Source organism: Fusarium phalaenopsidis (assembly GCF_050370095.1).
Source record: "Fusarium phalaenopsidis strain FUZ10S chromosome Unknown contig_32302, whole genome shotgun sequence".
Taxonomy (NCBI): domain Eukaryota; kingdom Fungi; phylum Ascomycota; class Sordariomycetes; order Hypocreales; family Nectriaceae; genus Fusarium; species Fusarium phalaenopsidis.
In genome coordinates this window covers 4228300-4254597 of record NW_028145405.1, presented here as the reverse complement: position 1 = coordinate 4254597, position 26298 = coordinate 4228300, and the positions used below count along the sequence as shown (strand labels likewise).

Here is a 26298-nt window from a genome sequence, read left to right as displayed (position 1 = left end):
TTGTGCTGTTGGATATTAACCATACTTATGGGACGGATGTTGACTGGCTGAAGTTACACAGAATAGGGAGGGAGGAGGAGCTCCTGAAGATGGACATGCTGGGGATTAACAGAACATATACAACGGGGTTTAGTCAGAATAAAAGACCATTCTGGGTTTATGGAAGCACAAGCCATTAGCATGAGCATGAGGATATGCGACTGAAGTATAAGAAGTGAACCGGAAATGTTTCATGCAACCATGGCCAACACCGGCAGAGTGGGCATAGACACAGACAGGGTCCTCAGACACGGATAAGAAAGCGTACGCGGCAGATGAGACAGCTGACAGTTGACAATGGGACGCGGCCTGGAGCTAATTGTCAAAGCCTAGAGAAAAAAAAGGGGATTGGGATTGGGACTGATCGGCTGGTTCAAGAGCCGGGGTTTTGGTGGGATCGGCTGGTCTGCCACCAACAGCCACCGCGCCGGGACCCTTGGAAGAGCAGTGACACAATCACGTTTAATAGGTACAATAGCGAGAGGCGCAAAATGGCTGAGATGCCAGGTATGGTGATAACGAACCGACGGGCGGTGGGATAGACCTCATTTCGCAATGTGCCAGGGTCAAAGGTTGGCGACAAGGCATGGATTGGCGGATAATAGACAGCCTTTCTATTCGAGGAAAGGACGACTCGGGCGTCGAGGCCTCGGGCATGATTTGCTTCTTTGATTGACTTGGTGCGACGAACGAGGCTTTTGGACTGGGTGGGATGAAGTGGGTTGGTTGTGTCTTTGTTGTTGTTGTTGTTGTTGTTGTTGATGATGATGAGCGGGCTCCGCCAACCGCGGCACGATGATGAGATGCTGCATAGGTAGTGTGGCTGTTGATTCGACAACGAAGAGGAGATATGTGAAAGGCGCTGCTGAGAGGATGCTGGCTGAACCTCGAAGCTGAGCCCTGAAACCCAGGAATACCTCAGCTGTCAAAGGTGCTCCCCCTGTCAATGGCCATCCAGGGCCCCTTATCATGATCACCAACACGAAGACTCTGTACCAATTCCCAAGGCGAGGCAATCTTTCACCACCGTCCTTGCCGGAAGTGATTCGAGGTGACAGCCACTAACGGGAGCGCTAAAAGCCGGGATTCCAGCGCCAGGGCAAGGGCCTGCTCTCAGGCCACTGGTCGAGAGGTGAAGCTGACCAGAGGGCGGGCAAGCCGCCAGGCGAGAAACGTCAGGCTCTGCTGGCCCGTGCTTCCCGCTTGCAAGCCTCCCCGGCCAACGGACCCACCAAAACAAACCCCGGCCGGTGGTCGGGGCTCCTTTCCCTTGGGAAGGACAAGGCCTCGGGTCCTGGGAGGGAAGGAACCCAAGGTTTTGCTGACGGCAAGAACCATCATTTCAACATTCCATCCAGCAGGCCGGACTCAAACCTTCCTTTCCTTCTCTTCTCAACCACCTTCGTTCACGCCTTCGAACCATCGTCACTCGCTTCAATTGTCGCTCATTTGATCACTTGTCAAAAGTCACTGTGCGCATGACTCTTTTCTTTTTTCCCACTCCAGCCCCTCTGTGTGCAGTAGCTAACCGCTTTCCACCCCCCACAGCCTTTAAGCTTTGCAGATTCGACATCTTTTTCACCTTCTTCTCCTCCCATCGGCCCGTGTAGGCCCGCAGCAGCTCCCCGACTTACACCGCCCGTCATCCACTTCTGCAAGCATCATCCTGATTTCTCTTGGGGCAACCGGCTTGTTTCTGTCTGGCTAGTTTTGTTTCTCGGCCGATGCCAGAGAAAACACCTGCTCTCTGCTCTTTTGTTGCCTAGATCTTCGCCTCTGAACTGACACCACTTTTCAATGGTTCTGTCTTGCTTCGTCTGACCTCTCTCGATCTGCTCGACAATACTCTCTCCTCCAGTATTTTCACGCAAGGGTCAATGGCGGCGATATGGCGGCGACTCCCTCCCACGGCCGCTTCAAGTTCACTCCCTCCAACTCTCCCTTCTTAGCTCGCCCAACTCGGTCCTCTAGGTCACCCATGCGCGGTCGCACCACCTTGAATGACTCCTCCAAGCTCTCCTTGAAGCGTGTTATCGGCACCACTTGCTCCTCGCCCACAGGCTTCGACACACTACCCTCCTCGTTCGCTTATATCGCCGGCGGCGCTGTCGTTGTGGTGGATGTTAATGACGAGAATCACACCCAACGCTTTTACCGAGCTCGACCAACTGCTGTACCTCTGTACTCAGTAGCAACATTTCAGAATACACCTTCGACACCTACAGGAACTCCAAAGGCCAACGATAGCCGTGGCCGTGTTGCACCGAACTTCCGCAACTCGCCTCATGCCTCCACTGACTGGAACGAATCTCCCGGAAGCAACACATGGACCAGTCGTGAACGAATCAAAGCTGCTACATGTCTCGCGCTGAGCCGAGACGGCAAATATCTGGCTGTTGGCGAGACTGGATACGCTCCTCGTGTCCTGATTTTTAGCCTGCACGATACTTCTTCGGATACCCCCCTCATATCTATTAGTGAGCATGCTTTTGGCGTCACAGCCGTAGCATGGTCCTCAGACACTCAGTACTTGGCGTCCCTTGGTGCCGCCAACGATGGATTTATCTATGTTTGGAAGGTCGACCCTCGCACGGGTGCGGCCAGGCTCTTCAAACAGAACAGGTGCACATCCTATGTCAAAGACATGGTCTGGATGGGCAACTGTCTCATTACGCTTGGAGTCCGCCACGTGAAGATGTGGAAGCCCGATGACGGGCCAGCCATTTCTCCTACGAAGCAAAAATTCTTGAATGACCAGCCACCGGCGTCGACTCCTCCCTCCCAGAGAACCCTGCCAGGGCGTAATATCTTGCTGGGGTCTCTTCTGGAAACTACTTTTACTTGCGCTGCTGTTGTCAAAGACTCCGGCCTTATCCTTTGCTCTGAAACGGGCGATGTGTGCATTCTGGAGGACGACGACAGGCAGATGAGGTTACAAAAAGTCCTTGGTCTGGACTTTTCTATCACCTCGATTGCCATCCGAGGCAATCTTGCCTACATTGGAGGCAAAAACGGTCATTTTGCCGTGCTGGATGCTGAGGCTGTCTTGAACGGCAAGCCCGCATCAGTATGCATCCGCGAGACGACAGCGCCCTCCACAGGGCATGTCGCGCTGGGATTTCTGGCGGACAAGCTCGTGACTATCGATTCACGGCATTGTATCGACATCTGGAATTATGACCATGTTCCAGGCAAGGATGCCCAAGCTGTGGCCAGCGTCCCTATTCCTGGCCACGGACAACCAGTTACGGGTATTCAGATGCTACAGAAGCCTAATTATCTGGACGCATCGTTCCTGACTTGGACAGTCACAGGCAATGTTACTTTCTGGACATTGGAAGGCCAAGTCAAAGCCTGTGTTGATGTCCCGATTGAGATCACCGAGTCGGAGAATGACCTGGTGGGACCTATCAACCAGCTAACGTGCGCTCGCACAACGAGTGATGGGAAGCTGCTCGTCTCAGCAGACCGACTTGGTGTCCTGCGCGTCACCGACATTGCGACAAAGGACTCCATACTCGACATCAAGGCTCACACGGCCGACTGCCGTTGCGTGAGCGTTTACGATACCGGCTCAAAGTTTCTCATGGCTTCTTGCGGTAGGGACCGCACCACACAACTTTTTCACCGGACAGTGGATGGCTCTATCGAGCACTTCCAGACACTGGAATTTGCTGCCAAGGTCGTTCAAGTCCTCATTCCGTCTGACGACAAGGTGTTGACTTGCTCTTTTGACCGGACGTTGCAAATATATGACATTATTACAAAAGAAGGCGATCCAGATGCTATCGCCGCCATTCCTTCTAGGGTTATTTCACTAAGAGCTTCTCCCAGTTCCATGGTCCTGGGCCCCGGCCAAAGGACCGTATTTGTTTCGCTTTTGGATCGATCCATTTGCCAATACGACCTCAACACGGGTCGCAAGATTTCTTGTTTCAAGTGCACGGACGAGGGCAGGGGAGATTCTGCTGTTCTCGACTCGCTCTCTTTTGGCCAATGGCCACCCAAAGACCAGGATTTTCTATTAGGGACATCCAACACGGACAAGTCCATCAGGTTATACGACGCCCAAACGGGGAGTTTCTTGGACCGCGAATGGGGACATACGGAAGCAATCAACGGGGTTTGCTTGGTTGAGGATGAAGACGGAAGTCGGAAGGTAGTGAGTGTTGGTTCGGACGGGACTATGATGATTTGGTTGTTGGATCTGAACGATCCAGTCCCCGGTTCGATGAGTAGGGATCCATCGCCGGCCAAGGATATTGTTTCTGGACGGCCGCCACTCCGGAGAGTATTGTCAAAAGCTGAACTGGCCGAGTTTCAGCGTCCTTCGACAGCATCAGGCCGAAGATCACCACCACGGACGCTTCAGCGACGGACTTCTCGATTCAATTTGGCTGCGAGTGTGACAAGGACGCCGACAAACACATTCCCAACAAGCCCTGGAAGCACAGCTGTGGAAGATACACCCTCACGACGGCCTTCAGGAGACAGCCGGGTCAGCCCTCCAGTTAGTCCCAGAGCAAAGGTCACTCGGCGGCCATCACTCCCGGCGTTGGGGACAACTGCTCGCAAGAAGACATCGTCCTCCAACCTACGGTCTGGTTTTGGATCATTGAACATGGCGACAGAACAGACCTGTCGTCAGTTGCGAACATACCGAAAGAAACTTGCTTCCTCGGAACCCATCAGTCAAGACAACCTGACCGAACTGGATCAGGAGCTGCGATTGACAGCGGCTGCGCTTGGCGATCGGGCCATTCGAAGCAAGGCGATGAACGAGACGGTCTTGAGTGGCTTACTCGACCAATACTCGGAGAGGCTGGTGACATTATTAGATGAAAAGCTGCGCCTTAACTATCTACCCAGGGACCTAACAGAAAGGAACCTAACAGAGAGGGATGGGGATAGCCCTGATTCTGAAGGCCAGCCAAGCGCAGATGGGGATTCAAGTTCCCTCTCGCCATAGTATATTTTGGTCTCATGTGTTATTACGGGGCTTTTTTGTTTGTTCATTTTCATTTCTTACTCGGGTCAAGACGGCAACGGCGTTTATGGTTGATAGATTTGCGGGAAAGGGCGGCCAACGAACAAGGCTAAGCGTGGAGTGCACTCCGCTTGCCGAGTTCCATCATGATACCACTGGGTCTGGAGTCTTGTTGATAACTGATAGCAAGCACTATTAGGATGCAATCTATCATTACAGCCGGGATCGGCGTTTATTGTTGACTGATTTCTATTGCTGACATTGGATGTTGTTGAAATCTGAATTGATACACCTGTAAGTGAGCGAGTCAGACAGACTTGCTATTCGTCAAGTCAAAGCTCACGCTTGGCGCGGTTGGCAGTAGCGAGTTGGTCGTCAGGGGTATCACGTGATTGGACACGCCTTAGCGCAGCGGGCAGCTCTGGACCTCAGCCCAGATTTTCCTCCTGCATCTCATCGACTCTCCCCAAAACAGCTCACGCAACATTTCCGGCGAACTCAATCACGTGACATCAGGCCAGTCGATCGCGATCCCGAGGCAAAAAAATTACCACACGACAGTCGGACGGCCGAGCGCGTTTTGCAAGAGGAGGCTCCAGATAACCCCCAACCTGCATCTGCATCACGCCAGATGAAAGGCCTCACGGTCGGCATTGACGGTTTTGGAGTCATTGACTAAGGTTGCCTCTGTACGTGTTTTGATAGCGTCCCGTCTCCCCCAGCCATGACGTAGCCGTGTTTTTCCTTTGTCGCGACGAGGCCTAACTGGACAACCCACCAACCATAGACCGTGACCGTGGCGCCGGTTCATCTTCTTGCGAGACGTGAAGGCCCCCTGGATAGCTGGCGAGGTGGACTGCGGGGCATGAATCAACCGGCCGCCTACACGCCCCTCGAGTCGCTGTTGCTATTCCAGTCGGTGGTGACCAATGGAGTCGACACTGGGGCCTTCGCGCGCATCTCGGAGTCTCTGATCAGCAACTCGCTCATCAAAGATGATCCTACATACGATCCCACGCGACTGCAACCGGATGCGCTGCATCAGCTGTTCCTGCTGCTGCTAAGGGAGGAGCTGAGGACCGAGGCGGAGCGCGGGGATGCGATAGCAGATGGATCACCAGGGTCAAGGAAGAGGAAGCTGGGGACGCCGCCGCTGCCGACGCTTAAGGAGGTCTACGAAAATGTCGAAAAGATACCTGCCCTTGTCGAGACACTCTACGCGCGATACCGCGAAAACATCGTCAAGCAGATCCGCGAGGACGAGCGGCGATTCGAGAATGTCCGTGGTGAGATTCAGCTGCTTGAGCGGACTGAGAGAGAGCGACGCGCAAGGGCCGCAAGCCAGAATGGAACACCAGTGCTCGCCTCGCGGGATGCGAAGCCTGTCCTCGCGCCCAACGGGCCAACCGCATCACCGACTCCAACCCCGAACTCTACGACGCCGGCAACTGTGCGGAGGGGACCTGCACCGCATACGCCCGTGATCCCACCAAAGCCTCCGATTTCTCACGTTGCGCCACCAACTGTTGCTCCGCCGAGTCATCTTCCCTCTGGAACGCCGCCAGTCCGACCTACGGCATCTCCAAAGCCTCCTAATGGGAGTGGTTCTGTTCTTCAACCTCCCGCAGGCGTCCCTCAAACTGGCCCACGACCGCTGCAACCACCGCAAGCGCACCCTCCAAAGCAGGCGCTTACTCCACGACCCGAGGTTGGAATCAAACCAAAGGAAGCCAATGCGACTCCTCAGACTGTGACGCCGGTAGCGGCTCCCCTCAAGTGGGAGAAGCCATATCAGCCTCCTCAAGCGGCTCATACGACTCCACAACGACAATACCAGCCTCCTACACAAGGACCGACGGCTCCTCCAGGGGTACAACAGCAGCAACAGCAACAGCATTGGTACCCTCAGCAAACTGCTCAGTTTTCTCCTCAAACTGCTGCTCAACCTCGCCCTCAGACACCGCAACACGCTCAACACCAGCCTAGACCACAGGCACTTGCTCAACATCCACCACAGGTCCAGCAGGCTCAGCAATCTCAGCACCAGCCACAGCAACATGCCCAGCAACATGCTCAGCAACATGCTCAGCAGGCTCAGCATGCGAAACCGCAGCATCAGCAACGACCAAATCCCCCTCAAACTCCCCAAACTCCCCAGCACCCACAGCCCTCTCTACCACAGCATGCCACCCCCCAACAGGCTCAACACCCTTCACCTGCACAACGTGCTCAGCAAGCTTTACCTGTTCAACAGACTCAGCAGGCTCAACACGCTCAGCATACCCCGGCCACTCACCCACCGCAGCCGCCACGACCACAGCAGCAGCAACAGCAGCAGCCGCCACGACCGGCTTCTCACAAACCGGTCCTTGTGCCTCCTCAGCATGCGGGACAACTGGCACCCCCTTTGCAGCCAGCTCCTCCACGACCAAGTGGCGAAACCAATGTTCAAGCCCCTCAAGCTCGACCAGCGTCAACCACGCCTGTGCCGCACCCAAGCCGCCCTATCCAACCGCCACAAGGACAAGCACAGCAGGTTCCTCGTCAAATTGCTTCAGCCTCGCCGACTCCTTCAGCAGGAAGTACTGGCCCTATTGCTCCACCACAACAAAGATGGGCACCAGGATATGCGCCCCAACAGGCACAGCACCCCTCGCCGTCTGGTTCTCCCGCACCTCTGGCATCGAAAGCGGATAACAAGGCTTATACTTCTCCTTATGTTGCTCAACCCCCACGACCTGCGATTCCTGAACATATTATCCGCCAAGCCGTTAACACACCTGTCAAGCGGCTTGGAACACCTTCTACACCACATACCCCAATTTCAGCTACGCCATCACATCTCACCCACGGCTTTGGAACTAGATGGGCCTCACAATCGACGCCTTCCACTCCACGTCCCCTTAGTGGGGAACCCCAAAGTCCCGCGTACGAGCCGGTTAGCCCTCCTCAAAAGCCGGCAGCCTTGCCCAGCTCTGCTGGCTCAACACCAAGACCTTCCAAGCGACAGGCACCCAAGTCGGTACCGAAGACGGAGCCCAATGTTCCCAAGTCTATTCGAGGACGATCGGCTCGGGCGGCACCCAAGAGCCGCGGAATTAGTGCTACTCCGTCCTTGACTCGATCCAGACGTAGTCAGTCTGTCATGTCTCATACGGATGATCACACGACGCAACCCTCTGAGTCGGCGCCCAAAATTAAGGATGAGGATGCGACACCTCGGCCTACAGAGGACACTGGTGATACCACAGCAGACGAGAGTGTTCCCGGTCGACCCCTGATTGTGACCCCGAGCAGCGTGTCGTCGCGACTGCAGAAGCGAAAGCGACAGGATACGCCCTTGGAGCCTCCGCCGGCGACGACGCAAGTTCTGTGGACTCGTGGTTTCACCAAGGTTTCCTCGTCGGCTCTGGACCAGATCTCGAGCCACCGTGATGCCAACATGTTTGCAACCGCCCTTCGGGAGAAGGACGCGCCCAATTATCACCAAATTGTGCTACAGCCACAGGATATAACGTCTATCCGCTCTGCTATCAAGCATGGTAATAAAGCAGCCGTCCAGGCTGCCGCAGGCCTACCAGGTGGCGACCCTGGCACCGCGCACGTGTGGTTGCCGCTCTCTGACGAGCTCGTCCCTCCTAAGGGCATCATCAATAGCGCCCAGCTTGAACGTGAGCTTGTCCACATGTTCTGCAACGCCATCATGTACAACCCCGATCCCGACCGTGGCCCTGGACCAGCGTTTATGAAACGGTCTCAGGACGAGGAGGAAGAGGTGGTGGGCTATCGCCTCGATGAGAACGGCGTGGTGAAGAATACCCGCAGCATGTTTGTCGAGGTTGAAAAGCTCCTGGGCGAGCTACGGAGCGCGGAAAAGGAGCGCAGCGCGCCACCACCGTCTACCAATCGTCCTGCAAGTGTCGCCACGCCCGCCGAGGAGACGGGCGATGATGATGACGAGCCAGGCGAGCGCGAGACGGGGACGGTTAAGAGACGTCGAATTGGAACCAGGGGATGAGTGAACGATCACCGCTTCGAGGTCACAGCGACTTTGGATGTTGGCTTTGTGCGCTGCAGAATGAAGCGCAGCTTGTGCTTTTTTGATTGTGTACAGCGTCTAGAATACTGAGCTAGCTCCTTGTTAATTACCCACCACTCAAGCATCCCATCGACTGATGCGTGTATGCTATGCAACAATTATTATTCCCTTCAAACGCGCCTTTGCTGTCTATTTATGTCTGTGAAGTCTCCGGAAACTCCCAACGCCGTCATTACCCAGGTTCTTGCAAGGTGCCACTGTCTGAGCTAGAGTATGTAGTAGAATCAAGATGTAAAGATTCATTCGAGTTTTGGGGCGCCTTGTGATGTGCTCGACCGATTACTATGTAGGCCCTTCTTGGAGCCGGCGCCATCCTCGGCAGGTTGCTTGCGAGGCCAGTCGGGGCAAATATCGATGTTGTCTCTGGGGAACCACCATTCTAGAAAGAGGAAGAATAGGTAGTCGACGACACAGCACAAGCAGAATAGCTTGCCGGCCCATATACCGCAGCCGTAGTAACGTTTAAGACGATCGATGAGAGCAAAGTTGCGAATCCGACTACCGTAGCCAGAGGTATCGATGCCGTAGAACTCGTCTTCAGGGATGGTGCCCGAGATGCCGTCGTAGACACGCTCAGTGCGGAGGGCAACGTTTTGCCACGAGTACATCTTCTTGACCTGGTCATGAAACTTTTCCGTGCGAATCTTACCCGCACGGATGGCGGTAATGGCCTTTCCGGTAGCAAGCACGATGTCGTCCTCCTCTGGCTTGGCAAATGTTGTCATGTGTGAGGGAAGGACCTCGGGGATACCACCAACTTGGGTGCACACGACGTACAGCCCACAGCTGGCTGCCTCGACAATGACGGTACCAAAGGCTTCGGTGAGAGAGGGATGGAGATAGATGTGGCCGCGGACCATGACGTCGCGGACCTCCTCGTGGCGGATGGGACCAAGCATCTCGACGCGGTCTTGGAGAACGTTTGTCTCGATCATCTGCTCGAGATCAATGGCCTTGGGACCAGAACCGGCAATGATAAAGCGTGTGTTGGGATGATTCTCGAGGACGCGAGGGATAGAGGCGATGAGGAGGTCGGTTCCCTTGTTGTAGAAAAGACGAGAGATGACGACAATGGTGATAATGTCGCGGGGTCCTATTCGCTGGGGAGGAGGGTAGACTGGAGCTTCAGAGCCAAATGTTGTGCTTTGGGGCGAGGGGGAAGCTGGAGTATCCTTGGGACGGAAGTTTTCTGCAACAACAGCGTTGGGTATGACTGAGACCATCAGGGGGTCGAGAGATGCTCGAAGCACTGTGTTTTCCTTGCTGCGATGGCGTTAGAAGAGGTCTGGGATGGCATTGCTTCAAGTCTCACCATGTATGGCTCACGCAGATGCTGTGGTCAACATCACTTAGTGTAAACTTGAGGAGCTTATTAGTGAGAATGGTTCCAGCGTCGGCGAAGCCAAACAGCGAGTGATCTGTAAAGGCGGTCCGCAAGCCCATGGTGCGGGCGTGAAGGATGGCCTCGTGGCAGAGACTGCTGAGACTGCCATGGCCATGAACAATCTCGATGCGCTCTCGGATGCAAATATTTCTGAAGATGGGAAAGAAGGAGAAGACGGTGGGAAAGGTGGCGTGGCGATAGATCTCGAGGAAGGGCACGTGGTAGACCTTGACGCCGTTGGTGAGGTAGCGGACGCCCTTGCGGTCGTCGTAGGCGTGGGTGATGACGATGACCTTGTGACCGCGGTCGACGAGCTTTGTGGCGAGTTGGTAGATGTGCGACTCGATGCCTCCGGGCTGGGGGAAGAAGAAGTCGCTGACCATGGCGATGTTGTATGTGCGGCGTGTCATGATGGCGGCGGTTAGGGGGGTTCCAGCAGAGCTGGGCCCCAGAAGATGTCTAAATGAGCCTCTGCTCAGCACTTGCTGAGATGGTTCAGGTGATAAGACTCAATTGATGGTATGTTGCTGCGCTGTCGTGGTCATGGACTCATCTCATGCTTGTCTCCTTCTCTCATTCCACGTGTAAGACATGGCGATGCTGCAGGGGTGGTGTTTCTTGAGTGGACCACGCCAAGCCAGACCGCGTAGAAATTTAGCGGTCAGAGGCGGCAGAATCGCGATAAGATGCTTGATCCACCCAAAATTTTGGGAAGGAATAAGTCCTAGGCCCCTCCATCAACGATTCTGGATACAGATTTCTATGGTCTTGGAGAGGAATTGGCCTGGAAATCATGTATGCCAGATACGTCCCTCCCTCAAAGGGCGGAAGCTCTTCCAATGCAGCACCAGCGCCTGCTGCGCCGCCAAACCCTTCCACCACGAGCGACGGCTTCAACTACTCGCGATACGTTCCTGGCGCAAAGCCTGCGCCTGCGCCAAAGCCCGCCGAGGTGCCACAAGTCCAATACTTTGATGACGAGCCGACACCGCAGAAGCCGAAGAGGAAATGGGAGTCTACAGAAGAGGCTCAGAACTCTCCGCAGCCCGACAGCAAAAAGTCCAAGACGGACGTAGAAACGGCGAAGGACAACGAAGAAGAACCCAAGAAGAAGAAGAAGGTTAGAAGAGGCAAGAGAAGGACCGGGGCTACAAAGGACGACGATGAGGAGCCAGAAGCATCCAAAGACAAGACCGAACCACAAATGGTCGAGAAGGAGACACCCAAGGAAATAAGTGAGGTCCAAGAGGAGAGTCAGACGCTCGAGGAGGACTCTGAGAAGGACAAGAAGGAGAGGAAGAAGAAGGAAAAGAAGGAGAAAAAGGAAAAGAAAGACAAAAAGAAGGAGAAGAGACAAGAGCCAGAACAAGCTGATGAGGCGACGCCTGAAATGAACGACGACAATGAAGATGTATCCATGGTCGATGCTACAGGTCCCGAGGTGGCTGAGGAAGTTCCCGAACCAGTCGAGACTGTGAAGGCAACTGAGGAAAAGAAGGAGAAGAAACGGGAGAAGAAGAAGAAACACAAGGAGCCTGAACAGACAGAGGGAGAAGCAGCTGAGGAGGACACTAAGAGACACAAGGCGGTGCTTGAGCGTTTGGAAAAGTCGTTGAAGTTCGCAAGCGAGACGGTACAAGATGTCGAGGAGGAATCAGATCAAGGAGAGCTCCATGGTCTCGAACCTCTACCTCAGCCCGAACCCATCTCCATCACAACCTCCAAGCCCAGCTACGAGACACTCCCACCCTGGCTGGCAGAGCCAATTCGTGTCTCGCAAGATACTCGCACGCCTTTTGCAGATCTCGGCATTCTACCCAAGGCATCTCGCGTACTAGAGGAGAAGGGCTTCAAGGATGCTTTCGCTGTGCAGACAGCAGCAATTCCTCTCCTACTCCCCACAAGCAAGCAACGGCCAGGCGATGTCCTCATCTCTGCTGCCACTGGTTCTGGAAAGACCCTTGCGTACGCACTGCCTGTCGTACGAGATATCAGTCAAGGTGCTGTGACAAGACTCCGGGCTCTAGTGGTCCTCCCTACGCGTGAGCTGGTGAAGCAAGCCCAAGAGGCGTTTGAGCTCTGCGCCAGGGCATTTGAAGGCGGAGACCGGAAGAGGGTCAGAGTGGGCATCTCAATCGGTTCTCAGTCACTCAAGCATGAGCAGGAGTCTTTGATGGATCGAGAGGTCCGGTATGACCCTGACATGTACAAGAAGCTGCAAGAGGAGAGCGAGCAAAGGAAACAAAAAGCTGGCATCTCTGCTCTCGATGGCCTTGATGATGACGAAGCCGACCCTCGGCTGAGCAGCATGGACGGCTACGTTGTGGACTTTCCCTCAAAGGTGGACGTTCTGATTTGCACTCCTGGACGATTGGTAGAGCACATGGAACAGACTCCTGGCTTCAGCCTCGACTATGTTCGATGGCTGGTGGTTGACGAGGCCGACAAGCTCCTTGCGCAGAGCTTCCAAGGCTGGCTGGACCTCACCATGGACAAGTTCCGTGCCAGCAAGTTCAGCGCTCGAGACTTTCCAGACATGGACTTTTCGGGTGTTCGAAAGGTCATTCTCAGTGCCACTCTTACCAGGGATCTGAGCCTGCTCAACCAGCTGGGTCTGCGACGGCCACGACTGATCGTCCTGGAGAGCGACGGTGATGTCCAGATCGCAGAGCATTCTCTGCCTGTACTCCTGAAGGAGCACGCCATAAGAGTTCACGACACGAATCTCAAGCCGCTTTACTTGCTTGAGCTGCTCCGAAGCCAGGACATGCTCATGGCCAGTCCGAACAAGGATGAAGACGCTGCTAAGCCTGATGAAGCTGAAGAGTCGGACACCAGCTCAAGCTCAGACTCTAGCTCAGACTCCGATTCTTCTAATTCTGACTCTGACGCAACCTCGGACACAAGCTCCGATTCCGACTCTGACTCGGATTCTGACTCTGAGTCCAAGTCGAAACGGTCATCAGGTCGCTCGCTCAAGTCTCATATTCCTGTCTCTCTCATCTTTACCAAGTCCAATGAGTCGGCGCTTCGTCTATCACGACTGTTGGCCCTGCTTGACCCGTCGCTGGCTTCGCACATTGGCACCCTCACATCTACGACACCTACGCACATCCGTCGCAAGACTCTGCGTGCCTTCACGGCACCATCCTCTCCCATCCGACTCCTCATCGCTTCCGACCTCGTTGCCCGAGGTATCGATCTTCCCAGCCTCGACCACGTCATCAACTACGACCTGCCGCCGAGCGTTGCTGGTTATGTCCACCGAGTTGGTCGTACAGCTAGAGCTGGAAGGTCTGGATGCGCATGGACACTGGTGGGCGATGATGAGAGTGGTTGGTTCTGGGGCAAGATCGCCAAGGGTGCAGGTGTCAGGAGAGCTCAAAAGATGGAGAGAACGAGGATTGAAGAGATGGGTGAGGAGAAGGTGGAGGAGTATGAGGCTGCCCTGGAGAAGCTGGGCAAGGAGGCTGGAAGGTGATGTAGATATTAGAGATGGGCGCGCGTGGCGCATCTGGAGTTACATACCCAATCGAGTACTTGACTACATACAATGGTATCTAATGGCCTGCTATTCAGTTGACATGTCTTGATCCTCAGTCAGACCAGTTATTGTGCTCTGGGAGACTTGATGGTATAACTCTCGAGCCAGAGCCATTCTCATTTAGGCTTCCATACCCCTGTGCCCCCTTTCCCTTGTTGGACCGTTCTGACGGAGTTTCTTCCTCCTCAACGATGGACCTCTCTGGCCCCGGCAACAGCGAGCGACGGCTCTCATGGTGATCCTCTGTCTGACCTCGATGATACTTGCCCCACGCATTCCATGAGCCCATGCCGTCTTTGACAAGGACGAGACAGATTATCTTGACCTACTGTTAGCGACCCGTCTGTGCCATCTTCTGATGTTACTTACCTGTATAAGACCGGCCACTATCACGACAATTAAGTCCACGCCTGAAGTCTTCTGAAGTGCTCCCCTCCATGGCCCTTTACAAGCGACATCCCGCTCATACCTTTTGGCGCATCTGTCCGCTTTCCCTGGGGGGAACGGATAGGCCCGATCCCTGACAGTGTTAAGCCCACAGCAGTCGTACGCATCTTGAATGCTTTGTATTCCACGGGAATCATGGGCGCGAAACATGTGCATCCACTGTGTTTCGAGCATGCAATCCAAAGTGGAGGAGGGCAGTATTGTCTCGAAGAGGATGGTCGCTAGGATGGTTGTCGCGAGGCCTTGGAGGACCTGGATGATCAACGGGGCGAGCTTGGCAACTCGATTTGAGGAGGAAGACAAGATCGGACCGTGCTGAGAGTAGAACATGTTGACCAGAAACCCGGATACAGGGAGGAGGATGGTGAGGATGGAGACGGCGGGCGAGATAGGGAGGGATAAGGATGAGGCGTGGACGTGGACGCCACTGAAGGGACAATCAGCTGAAGCCTTTTAACGGAGAATGGAAACACTCACATGGCGATTCCAAGCAGCACGAGGCTGAGCTGCGAGAGATGGTGAGTCCATTGACGTAGCCATTCAGGGCTGTTGTCGACTTACAATGATGTGTATAATGACGGGGTTGATCTTGATCATCTTGGGGGCAGCTCAAGTCGTGGATTTGGATAGAGATAAAATAGAAGAGAAAGGATTAGAAAAGAAGGGAACAGGCCTTTTTGGTCTCGATTGAGAGGTCTTGTTGGTTGGGTGGAAAATGCAACTGTAGGCATTCAATGACGGAGACCTTTCCCCGCAAGATGCGGGAGGCCGACCACGGGCAGAATGGGACGTGTCAGCGCGCACAGTGGGTGAATATAAACAAACATGGCCACTTGTTGAACAAGTTGGCGTAGTGTAACGTATGGATATGGAGGTAGACATTTGATAAACTAACTTGCCTACCTACTTGATGTACCTTCGTTTTTGTCTCTTCACCCAACGACAACGTCCAGTTTAAAAAGAACCTTAATAACCCAATGTATAAGAATTTTCTAAGGCTCTATACTGTGTTAGACTATCTTATTTTGATCTAAGATCACTATTATACAATACGATTGAGATAATTACCCAAGGACCGGTAGGTAGCTACGCCTAGTAGGTGTACCTAGTGAAATAAATATCCGCCCCTGAAGTTAACACATGGCCGTCACGGATGCTTTGGGTCGAAAGATAATATATAAACGTATCTTCATATATCCTAGCGTAGGTAGAACCATTCTAGTTAATTATTCAAACATAGGAAAATGTCGTGTAAATGACAGTCGGGCATGAGTCGTAGTGCATACTGCTGAACAAACACACTTTTTTCGTACACAGGCCATACTCGAATAGTCTCGAGAGGTCTAGTTATACAGTCATTTTTCATCAAGGACTCTCAGCTTCAGCAGACTGAACCGACTGCTGCCAAGATCTCTTGACGAAGGTACATGGGAACGTATATGAAACAAAGAAAAGGCTGCTTCTCAAACGAGCGAGCATCAACAATAAGGAAATTGCGTGGGAGAAAAGGAGAGATACTCAATCAACGCAAAAAGATTCAGAAAACGACACAACGAAGCTAGTAAAAGTTGTTGGCTGAGTAGCTCAAGTGGAACGACTCAGGTGCCAAACCAGTTTTGGCATCGAAGCTCGGATAGACATCGTCCTCTACCGAAGTGGCAGAACTGGCCCCAGCCTGATACGGATCCGAGCAGTCAGACGACTCAGAAGAACCAAAAGTAGCCGAGTTGTCGTTGAGAAAGCCTGTGCCGTCGACGTCCCCGAAGATGTAGTCATCTCCCATGTCCAGGAAGTCAAGGAAGCCCGTCTCCTCAGCCATGTCTGACGTCTCTTCCGAGGTCAGACCCGGAAGGGGAAAAAGGTCTGCGATGCAACGAGGGAGGTCCCGAAGGCTCTCGATGATGTCGTGCTTGACCTGCGGCTCATAGTGTGTGAGCGCCTTCTCAACCTCCTTGGTCACACGGTGGCGGATGACGGGCTTGGCCTTTGTCCACCACTCCTGGTACTCGGGGATGCTCTCCCGGTTGATGGTGGACACTTTAGCTGTTGATAGAGAAGCGTCGTGGTCTGAGGCTGGTCAGTATTGTCATGTCTGGAGGCAGCTTATCATGACTTACAAGGTGACGGGATGCTGGGGTCATCAGGGGCCATGTTGAACAAGATGCCATACCACTCCTTCCACTTTTCCTCTGGAGACTTTCGAGTTCTTGCCTTGAGCTTCTTGGCCTGTTCCTCATCGTATCCATCTGCGAGATCTCGAGGCATCTTGCTTGGGTCCTTGACCGTGCAAGGGGTATCCTCTCGCTGGTGTTCCTTGAGCTCCTCGTGCTTCTTGAACCGGCGACAGCATCTGTTGCATTGGAACTTGGGGAGACTGTGACTGCGCTCAAGGTGCTCCCTATCCATGGTTAGCAAACCTGTTATTGCAGCTATCGAGCTCACTCACTTTACCCGAGGTAGCTCTGTCCATCCCGGACCACAGCACGTGCGCTTGGCTCCAAACGTCTTGGGGTCATACTGGTGATAGGGACATGCGAAGCGCGGCTTGGTGTCGTCCTTTTCGATCCTGGCCCTCTTCTTGTCCTTCTTCTTCCTGAAGCTGTCGTCATCCTCACTGTTATCGCTCTCGTCCCTGCTACCGTGGCGGCTAGACCTCTTCTGGCCAGCAGCCGACGAGCGGGACGTGGACTTGATGCCCTGAACGGAGCCCGATGAAGGGTGCGATCCTCCAGAGGCGGGATCGCACCCTTCATCGAGTGCCTCCAGTTTTCGTTTAAAGCATTCCGAGATAGCAGCCATTAAACTGTCGACGATGATCTGCTTGCGGCGGCACAGCTCCTGGTTGATGCGGTAGTCTAGGTAGGCGGCCGACGGCTTCGTAGTGGGCTCGGCGTCTGAGGAGGCGGCGGCTCGCCGTCCAGCATCTGGCGGCAGAGGCACGTTGAGGAGCTTTGCGCACTCGTCTGCGAGGTTGGTGCGGCGTCCTTGGGGGGACGAGTTGACTTGGCCGCTTCTGGGGATGTGTGAGGATGTGTATACACGAGATGAGATGGGATACTCACGGGGAGGCAGGAGAACCTCGACGGTCCTGACCGCTCTCCTGGTCCTTCTTAGACCGGGACTTTCGTGATGTGCCAATAGGTTGGTTCTACATGGTCAGAACTGGACAACAACTATTGTAGTGACGACTTACAGTATGTGAATGAGATACAATGTGTTCAATTGATGAGCGAGATGGCTTGTTTCTAGTGACAAAGACTTTCTCTTCCGAAGCCTGAGGCATATCCGATCGCCGGCTGCCCAGACGACGGTCTATAGTTGGGTTGTCGAGGGACGGCTTGAACCTCAGGAAGCCGGGGAAGAGGCGTTGCAACTTGGACTGGGCGGAGTGGTAGAAGAAGGTGTCTCGATGGTGGCGGTTCGAGGAATATCGTGTGGCTTTGTCTCTCAACGAGGGCATTCTCGTGAGCTACGAGGTCGTTTCTGGTGCATATTTTAGCCCTTGCACTTTTTGATGAGAACGATGAGATGACTCGAGTAAAGGATAGAAGTTGGCCAGAGTTTAAACATTAAGAATGACAAGACAAAGAACTATATATAGGTATACTCACGATGGCCCGACCTGCCCTCAATTATGTCAAGAGATGATGATAAAACCCGCAAATGCGTACTCCGCGATGACGGCAGCCATATCGCCGACCGCGGGGAAGAGAGAAGGGCACATCTGCGATGTCGAGGACGAGACAAGTGCACAGCCATATAAACACGCGCGTGTGAGTGGATGCAATGCGCGAGAGATAATAGATGGGGGACCTACAAAGTATGACTTACTTGTTCATGCAGCAGACGCGACGAATCGAAGGTATGCGATGAACGTGATGGTAAACAAGGCTATGCCTGTTTGGACCATCCAGGTCATCCGGCCTGCATTGTAAGGCGGATGGATTGCATATTGCATCGCGGAACAAGGCGTCGACATACATGATGATGGTTCGCAAACTACCCATGGGCCCATTTTCCCATCAAGTGGTTTGCCCAAGGCGACCATCACCCCCGCGGGCCTCGACGAATCATTTTGTAGTTCTCGGATGGGATGGAACAGGGCAGTCACACGGAGATTGCAGTCAGCCGCTGCCAATTGGGTCAGGATCAGTTGTGATCAAGTTACACTTTTGAATGATACGAGCCAAGTCTAGCCGCATTGTCCGGCAGTTGTCAATTCAGCCATCGCTTAGTCGTACAGGAGTCGAGGCTGTCAAGGGATGTATAGGTTGTGTATCACCTCAACCTGGCATCAATCCCACACGAACTGCCTCATTCTTCCCAAGCATGAACCATGAGATTTACTGCTTCTTGCCGTTCTTCTCCTGCTGCTTCCGGGCCACAATCCCATCCACCCGCTTGAACGACGGGAACCCCTCAAAGAAGCAGTTGGACAGCCACAACCACCACTGCCCAGACAGCCTCTCCACGCCGTGCCTCTGCAGCTTCCTGTCGAAAAAGTAACACTCGACCACGTGGATCCCGACCACCGGCCAGAAGATGGCGTTGACGAGCCAGCTGTAGAACGTAGGTCCTCCCGGGAACCCGGTCTCCAGCAGCCTCCAGACGTCAGTGCCAGGCTGGACCCAAGGGAGGGTAGCGGCGCAGAAGAAGTAGAAGATTACAGATCCGGTAACGATAATTCCAAAACCTTCGGGAGGCCTGTAGCCCTCAATGACCACGTCGCTGAGGCCCAGCGCCTCGCGGGCCTCAACCGCCATCTCGATGATGCGGTCCTTGGCCTCTCCCCAGCCCTTGAGCGGCGGCGTGAACGGGATAAAGTGGTCCCTCCCGTCCTTCGAGCGAATAGTCATGCCATTGAGGTCGACGTCCCGCAAGGCCGGGGACGAAGCGGCGCCAGCAGAGAGGTGAGCATAGTGGCGCAGGTAGTAGGAGATCTCGCGCGTGTGGTCCTGGTTCATGTGCGACACGATGCGCTTCTTGCGGGCATCATCAGCGGAGGTCATTTTGAGGATGTCGTAGGACCTTGGGGGCGGTATTTGGGGGTGTTCAATTGGGATGCCTTGGGGCGTTGGTGTTGAGAAGTGGTTGGTGGGCCTTTGCTTGTGATTGTGAGCGCGACTTTGGCCGAGTGAGGTTGAAAGTGGAGCCCCCTGCATTTCCTCTCGGAGCCGGGATCGGAGATGGATAAATTGATGGGTTATTTTACCCCGAGATCAAGATCAGTTAGAATATACTGAAGTATGCAATTTTGAATGCCAATTGGGTCTGTTCTGCTCGTCGAGTTGCGTTGCCGTGTAAGACGTAAGTAACATGATACACAGATACCAACCGTCTTACCAACACCAACACCAGCAGGACACACAAATCTTGATCATAACTAAATATTTATTTGGTTCTGGTTCTATCGTGTGCAATTCGCTTGCAATATATTTCTAATTCATCATGACTCATTAACCTGGCTCGTTTCCTGAACATGTCCCTTTTCCGCATCCCATTTATTCACTGCAACCTGCCTTGTCGTAATCGTCTTGACACGGATGCCAATTCTCTCTCCCACCTGAGAAATCATAGAGAATCTCTGACCGCCTTGAATCTCTGTTTGCACATTCCCTCGGATCTTGTCCCCTAGTCGCAGATGGGACTGTGCCTGCTTCTTGCTCCGCTTTTCGATTAGAATCCTGAACGAGCTCATCTGTCGTAACTTTGTTATCGAAGTTTTTAGCTTGACTCGGAGAGTCTCGGTGGAATTGGTATTTCCCGTCTCGGTTCGGGCGCTGGATATAGGTCGACTGCTGGATATGGGTCGACTAGATGGAGGCCGACTTGAAAAGGCTCGACTCGACTGGGGGTGACTCGATCCTCGACGACTTTGCCATTCCCTGTCGCTAGGCGAATCCACGCTCGTGAGCGATGGCCAGATATTGGGGAGGCATGCTACGATGACCAAGGAAGATACTTCGACATCCATCCAGATAATCCGGTCGCGATAGTCCCATACTGGCTTCATCTTGGCAGCAAAGTCGACCATCTGCCACAGACGAAAGCAAGAGACTGCCAAAGCAAACACTCCGAGTGCGAGCATACCCGTCACTATCAACCTCGGCCCAATCCCAGTTGAAAGTCGACGAACTGATAGAAGCACGCCTATAAAAAGAGCGGCATTAAATGCAATGTCGAATCCAGCTGCCACATGTGAAAGAACCTGCTGGTTGAAACACTGGCCGTTCTCTGGGCTTTGTGTCCAACCGTTCCATGGAAAGTCGATTGGTGAACATTGAAATATACGCAAGAAAATAAAAACGATTGTGAAAATGACGATAAATGCCATGGCTGTATAGGAGATGATTTGGTGTCGGTTCCGAGGGAAGACGCGGAGGCACACGAGGAGTACCGCTACTCTCGATAGGTATAAACAGGCAAGCTCGAAGACTTCGGCGATGTAGACTATCTAATAATCTTGTTAGAAATAGTTGAAAAGATTAGCCATTCATTAATCACACGTACCTTGAGTCCATCTGTAACATTTTGCACAGCGGTATCCCAAGTCGTCAAATCGGCCGTCACAAACCAAGCTAGCAGATATTGTTAGCATACCTAGTCCATTGCCAAAAGACTATCCATCATACCTAAGTGAACCAAAGTGGCAAAGACTGTGTAGAGAAGCTTGAAATATTGTCAGACTGGGTCCTCACTCTCTTGATGTCCAATCTTACCCCACAAACCACCATAGCATGGTCATCCAAGGAGAGTCTGCTGCAGGTTGCCCAGCTCGAGAACACTCGTAGCCAAGGGCTCACCCATGCCGGGATTTCCGCTGCGAGTAGAACGTAGTGGTCGTCTCGCTTGGAATCGGGTTTTGTGTCGCACATCTGGACTCGAACATGTGCGAATTCTGGTCGTTGTTAGATTCGAGGTACGAGATCGCCGCTGGATAGAAGCCATACTCAGTCGTTCCACACCAGAGCATTCTTGAGAAATGCAGGCATTGACTTCACGGCCTGGGTTGCCTATATTGCAAAGAGCAGTGGCATTTATCCCGGTTCCGCTGGATGAGTCGCCATACGACGACTCAAGGCATTTTGACTATCACGGTCAGCAGGGTAAAAATGTCAGAGACAAAGCACTCACAGCACAACTTGGTAGCCCGCCGGTTGACTCAAACCCATTGGCGCATACTCCAGCAATGAGCAACGGCGAGCAAATTGCCCAGGACGCGAGCTTCATACCCGTTGACTGGCATTGAGGCAGATTACTAGCAGGTCAAGTCACGACAAAAATCTCTTTTGCGCAGAAGTATAAACTCAGAACGATAAATCTCTTCGTGCCTGGCCGCATCTATAAAACCCCCGGATCGACAATGGACAAAGGGGGGCCCTACACGTGTAGTGCAGGCATGGCAGCTGCATGCAACTGTAACGAGAACCAACGCTAGCTCTGGGAGCTATAACTGTCATGGGAAACCCCTGTAGCCATCGGCATTGCAGAGTTTAGCATTGAGGATCGTCTTGGGATCGCGGACGTGCTCTTACACAGACCAGCCGAACGGGCACAAATTCCATCATGCGGCTCAGAGTCTTAATGGCATGGATGCTTAAATTGCTTCTCAGAATAGCGACTGTGGTAACATTCATCTCGGTTGCCCCGGTCTGAGTACTGAGTACTGAGTCCATCAAGATCCACGGCTTGACCGATGGACTTCCATCAAGTCCTTGGGCACATTAAGATGCAACCCCCCTATCGCCGCATTGAGGGCGCCCGGCTTATGCATAAGTCAGCAAACCAAGAACTTTGCGAGATGCACCCTCCAGTCCTGTTCCCTCCCTGTGCGACGCATGGGTTAACCCTAACCAGGGAGTATGCAACCTCAAGAAGCTGTAGCGACTCAGAGCTGTGCCAAAGACCTCTGTTGAAGCTCTCTGCACCAAGAATTGAGCTCACACTGGAGCTTTGACCAGGCCAAAACTGGGGCAGCGTCGTACGAGAGCAGTTGCATGCTTCAGGTGAAACCGCGGGCTCCTTTGGCGATGCAGCAGCGCATGATCCAGCCCGTGAAAATTTCTCCCCGCAAGTTGGAGGGTTGAACAGAGTGTAAACTGGGAATAGAGGCTTCTCGGGACAGTTAGATTAGAGCATGACAGCTTTTCCAGATGAAAACCAGGCACACAGACTCTTTGCCAGGGCTATAATTAGAAGGCGATGGATGTTAGCTTTGACCAAGGAAGTCTTCCAGAAGACTTCTTCTGGATCCCTTAGACCGCCACTTGCGAGTCAGAGTCAGCCTGGCTCTCCAGGGTCCATCCAGTGCCACATCATCCCGCGTTAGCTTTCCAGCTCGTCGACGCAAGAGGGGGAGACCTGAAACTTGTGGCGAGTGAACTTTGGTCTTCAGGGACAGTGACCTGCAGGTGTCACGTGGGTACGAGGTTGAAGCTGTTAGAGTGTGAGAGCCGTGTGGTCGGGTTCTTGTATCGCCAATTGAGGGCCCGAGGCTATTGTATGAGAAACGCGATCAGACTTGTGACCTCAACATGAGGCTCACTCAGTCTCAAGGGTCCGCCGGAAGCGCATGTGCCGAGGTTGGCGTCTCATCAGGTGCTCGGTGAGCCATCGGCGAGAGGATTGAGCAGCTGGATCGAGGACCAACGGAGCCGAGGATTGCTTACGCAGCAAAGATGAGGTGCTTGACGTTTCCACACGCTTGAACGGCTCTGGGAGCTGCCTTTTACACGGCGCGGCTCCAGTGGGTTCGGCTGTTGGTGGTTTGTAACGGCAACGTTGAGTGGTCCGGGTCGGCGATCCATCGGAGGTCCGAGCTGGTGCTTCGCTTGATGATGAATATCATGGAGAAGAAATTCACGATTGAAGAGCCAACTTTGTAGTATTAATTCGCAGAAAATTCATGGATGACGGTGCTATGGTTGCCTGTTGCTCATTGCCAATCACGGCCCTGTCTCAGAGTCTTGGGCGGGAAACTTTGGAGTGCGACAACTGACAACCCAAAGTATCCCCTTGCACTAACCACCTGCTGAGTCATCACACCCCCACAGCTTCAACCCCCAGATGGCCAACCCTTGGATCCTCCTGATCGTATCTCCGCTCGGCGTTGACAACCTCAAATGGGGCAGCAAAACTTTTCTACGCAAGTTATCAGATCAGATTGATAAAGAAATCCCTTTTGACTTGCTGATGCCCCCCGGGTCGGCCCAGCGAGCGATTCCTCCTCCTTGACCTTCGTAACTCCGAACGCAAGGTCCCAGCAACGCCCCGGCATTGGGCAATCTTTTTTGGTTTGAGAGGCCTCTAACCCATCGGCTCCGGATCGAACCATGACTTCAGACCGAAGTGAGACCCCGGACTCGGACGGTGACCGAAAGCCTGGGTCCATCAACGGCTCCGGCCAGCCGCCCGCCCGGAAGCGGCAGCGAGTCCGACTGAGCTGTCTCGAGTGTCGTCGTCGCAAGCTCTCGTGCGACCGGGGCTTCCCGTGCGAGCGTTGCATCAAGAGCGGCACGCCCGACCGTTGCAGCTACGAGTCTCGCAATGGAGAGGTAGTCAATGCCTCCTCGGGCGTGCCCCCGCCCTTTGCCCAGCTCGACTCTCGCCGCTTTGTCGATCCAACTACCGGCCTGTCCCCGCGGGACCCAGAGTTCGTCCGTCAGGATCACGATCGGATCCGACGACTCGAGCTCGAGATCGCCCAGCTCAAGAACCAGATATCCCGCACCGGCGTCTCCTTCGATGGCAGCACCGTCGCTGCCACAACCACCTCGCCCCAGACTCAAAAGGATGACGCCCATCCTGGGGAGCCCGACCCCTCCGTCCGCGAAGTACACGAGTCCATCGAGGCCACCAACATGTCTGCCGATAAGGGGGAGCTTCGGTTCTTCCGTGGCCGGGGCTTCCGCACCCGTTACTTTGGTCCCCATAACGCCAGTATGGCCTTTGTCGAGTTGACAGGCCTCTGTCCTTTCATGAAGGAGACGGCAGATGAATGGCTTCGTCCAGTCATCCTCCATGACCGAAAGGACCGCAAGAGAAGACGCGAGGATCGTGAAAAGATCTTTGAGCAGTCGGATCCAGAGTTGGAGGCCCTGCTGCCGAGCAAGGAGGAGTCTGACGCCCTCATCGATGTCTACCTTGACCAGTTCGAGCAGGTCCATCGCATCGTTCACATCCCTACGTTCCGCAAAGAGTACGCCGAGTACTGGGAACCCGGCTCCACCACGCGATATGCTGCCTTCACTGCCCTCATCCTCGCCATGATGGCGGTGGCCAGCTGTGTTCACACCCACGATAACCTCAAGTTCATTGGCATGATGTCCAATGCCCGTCACTGGGCAGAGCGATGGATCAAGGCCTGCGACGAGTGGTCGTCGAGGCAGAGTCAGAAGCATCGTCGCTTGATTCACTATCAAGTGGCCTGCCTCCTGTATCTGGGCAAGAGGGTCAACACCATCAAGAAGAAGCGCTTCTGGACTGGTTCTGGCGCCTTGATTCAAGACGGAATTGCGGTTGGACTCCATCGGGAGCCAAGTCACATGGCTGCTAAGATCACTGTCTTCCACCAAGAGATGCGTCGGAGAATCTGGGCGACCGTCCAAGAGTTTGATATGCAGGCGTCGTTTGATCATTGTCTACCGACGCTTGTGAGCCAGCTTCACTACGATACCAATGCGCCTCGCAACCTTGACGATGAAGACTTTGACGAGAGCACCACGGTTCTCCCACCTGGAAAGCCTACCAAGGAGTACACCTTCTCCTCCTTCCAGCATCTGGCTCGACAGAGTCTACCGCTCCGCTTGGAGCTCAGCCGGCTGTTGACAGGCCCGTTGTCCGATATCGACTATGACCAGGTGATTCGATATACCAACGATTTGACGCAGGAGATCGATGCGCTACCATCATGGGACATGAACATTGATAACACCAAGGGGAAGAAAAACCCCTTGATTGCGTATACGCTTCTACATGTGCAGCTGCGGCAGTACATCATTCCACTCCATCAACCATATCTAAAGCTCCGCAAGCAAAACTCCAAGTACCAGTACTCGGAGATTATCTATTACAACGCGGCACGGGACATTGTCCTTTTGCATGACAAGCTCTATGAGCAAGGGGTCCGCAGCCTCAACTTCCTCCGAGAGGATGCGCTCACGACAGCCATCAACCTCTGCAGCGTGACAATGCTGCAGCCTCGAGGATCGACCAATATGATCATGATCAACTCACACCACACACTCAAGCTGATTGAGAAGTGCATTGCGATGAAGGAGGACCGACTCCTTCGGTGTGGCAACAATGAGCCGTGGGGATACTCGATCATGTGTGCGGCGCTGGGACTCCTTGAGGCGCATCTGGGAACCAAGGAGCCAGAGGTTGCCAAATCGACCTCAGCAGAGAGGTTTGTCAACCTACACTACCGACTCCTTGCCAACCAGGAGCCTCCAGTGTCCGGGGAACAAGTATCAGGACCGATGAATGCGGTGGCAGGCGGCCCAGCAACGATGGGGCCGGCGCCCAACATACCGCTACACGACCGGCCAAAGGTAATGAAGCTTGAGTTCCATGGCAGGGCGTTTCCTAATATTGGTATCCAGTCGGTGACCCCCTTCTCGTTTACGCCGACGATGCCCTCGGCTCCGATCGACCCAAACCAGGCCCCTTGGATGATAGGGGGAGACCCCACTCAGCCTTTCAATCTGGATCCGAGTCTGGAGCTGCTAGGGCTGAATCTGAACGAGATCTGGGGCGAGTCCTGGGAGCTGGGTTAATCAAGAGCAGAGCAGTGCGTG

The 26298-nt window shown here is 53.8% G+C and overlaps 8 protein-coding genes across 8 annotated transcripts; 4 read left to right on the top strand and 4 right to left on the bottom strand.

The window, feature by feature from the left end:
• Window positions 1-1927: 1927 nt before the first annotated feature.
• Window positions 1928-5008, top strand: LRP88_08670 (WD40-repeat-containing domain protein; the record flags this gene model as incomplete). Its single annotated transcript, XM_083245173.1, has 1 exon — window positions 1928-5008. The coding sequence occupies one exon, from the start codon at window positions 1928-1930 to the stop codon at window positions 5006-5008; it is 3081 nt and encodes a 1026-aa protein (XP_083099667.1).
• Window positions 5009-5891: 883 nt separating this feature from the next.
• On the top strand, window positions 5892-9044 carry LRP88_08669 (uncharacterized protein; the record flags this gene model as incomplete). The annotated part of the gene is made up of 1 exon (XM_083245172.1): window positions 5892-9044. One exon carries the CDS (start codon window positions 5892-5894, stop codon window positions 9042-9044), a length of 3153 nt encoding a protein of 1050 aa, XP_083099666.1.
• Window positions 9045-9364: 320 nt separating this feature from the next.
• Window positions 9365-10919, bottom strand: LRP88_08668 (phosphatidylinositol N-acetylglucosaminyltransferase SPT14; the record flags this gene model as incomplete). Its single annotated transcript, XM_083245171.1, has 3 exons — window positions 9365-10268; window positions 10376-10384; window positions 10438-10919. 3 exons carry the CDS (start codon window positions 10917-10919, stop codon window positions 9365-9367), a joined length of 1395 nt encoding a protein of 464 aa, XP_083099665.1.
• A 383-nt stretch (window positions 10920-11302) lies between these two features.
• LRP88_08667 (P-loop containing nucleoside triphosphate hydrolase protein) lies at window positions 11303-13990 on the top strand (the record flags this gene model as incomplete). Its single annotated transcript, XM_083245170.1, has 1 exon — window positions 11303-13990. The coding sequence occupies one exon, from the start codon at window positions 11303-11305 to the stop codon at window positions 13988-13990; it is 2688 nt and encodes an 895-aa protein (XP_083099664.1).
• A 2068-nt stretch (window positions 13991-16058) lies between these two features.
• On the bottom strand, window positions 16059-17960 carry LRP88_08666 (uncharacterized protein; the record flags this gene model as incomplete). Its single annotated transcript, XM_083245169.1, has 5 exons — window positions 16059-16567; window positions 16618-16898; window positions 16947-17513; window positions 17563-17648; window positions 17760-17960. 5 exons carry the CDS (start codon window positions 17958-17960, stop codon window positions 16059-16061), a joined length of 1644 nt encoding a protein of 547 aa, XP_083099663.1.
• Window positions 17961-18843: 883 nt separating this feature from the next.
• LRP88_08665 (DUF2470 domain-containing protein) lies at window positions 18844-19509 on the bottom strand (the record flags this gene model as incomplete). Its single annotated transcript, XM_083245168.1, has 1 exon — window positions 18844-19509. The coding sequence occupies one exon, from the start codon at window positions 19507-19509 to the stop codon at window positions 18844-18846; it is 666 nt and encodes a 221-aa protein (XP_083099662.1).
• Window positions 19510-20899: 1390 nt separating this feature from the next.
• LRP88_08664 (uncharacterized protein) lies at window positions 20900-21375 on the bottom strand (the record flags this gene model as incomplete). The annotated part of the gene is made up of 4 exons (XM_083245167.1): window positions 20900-20950; window positions 21011-21078; window positions 21133-21169; window positions 21220-21375. The coding sequence occupies 4 exons, from the start codon at window positions 21373-21375 to the stop codon at window positions 20900-20902; spliced, it is 312 nt and encodes a 103-aa protein (XP_083099661.1).
• A 2457-nt stretch (window positions 21376-23832) lies between these two features.
• Window positions 23833-26277, top strand: LRP88_08663 (uncharacterized protein; the record flags this gene model as incomplete). Its single annotated transcript, XM_083245166.1, has 1 exon — window positions 23833-26277. The coding sequence occupies one exon, from the start codon at window positions 23833-23835 to the stop codon at window positions 26275-26277; it is 2445 nt and encodes an 814-aa protein (XP_083099660.1).
• Window positions 26278-26298: the final 21 nt, after the last annotated feature.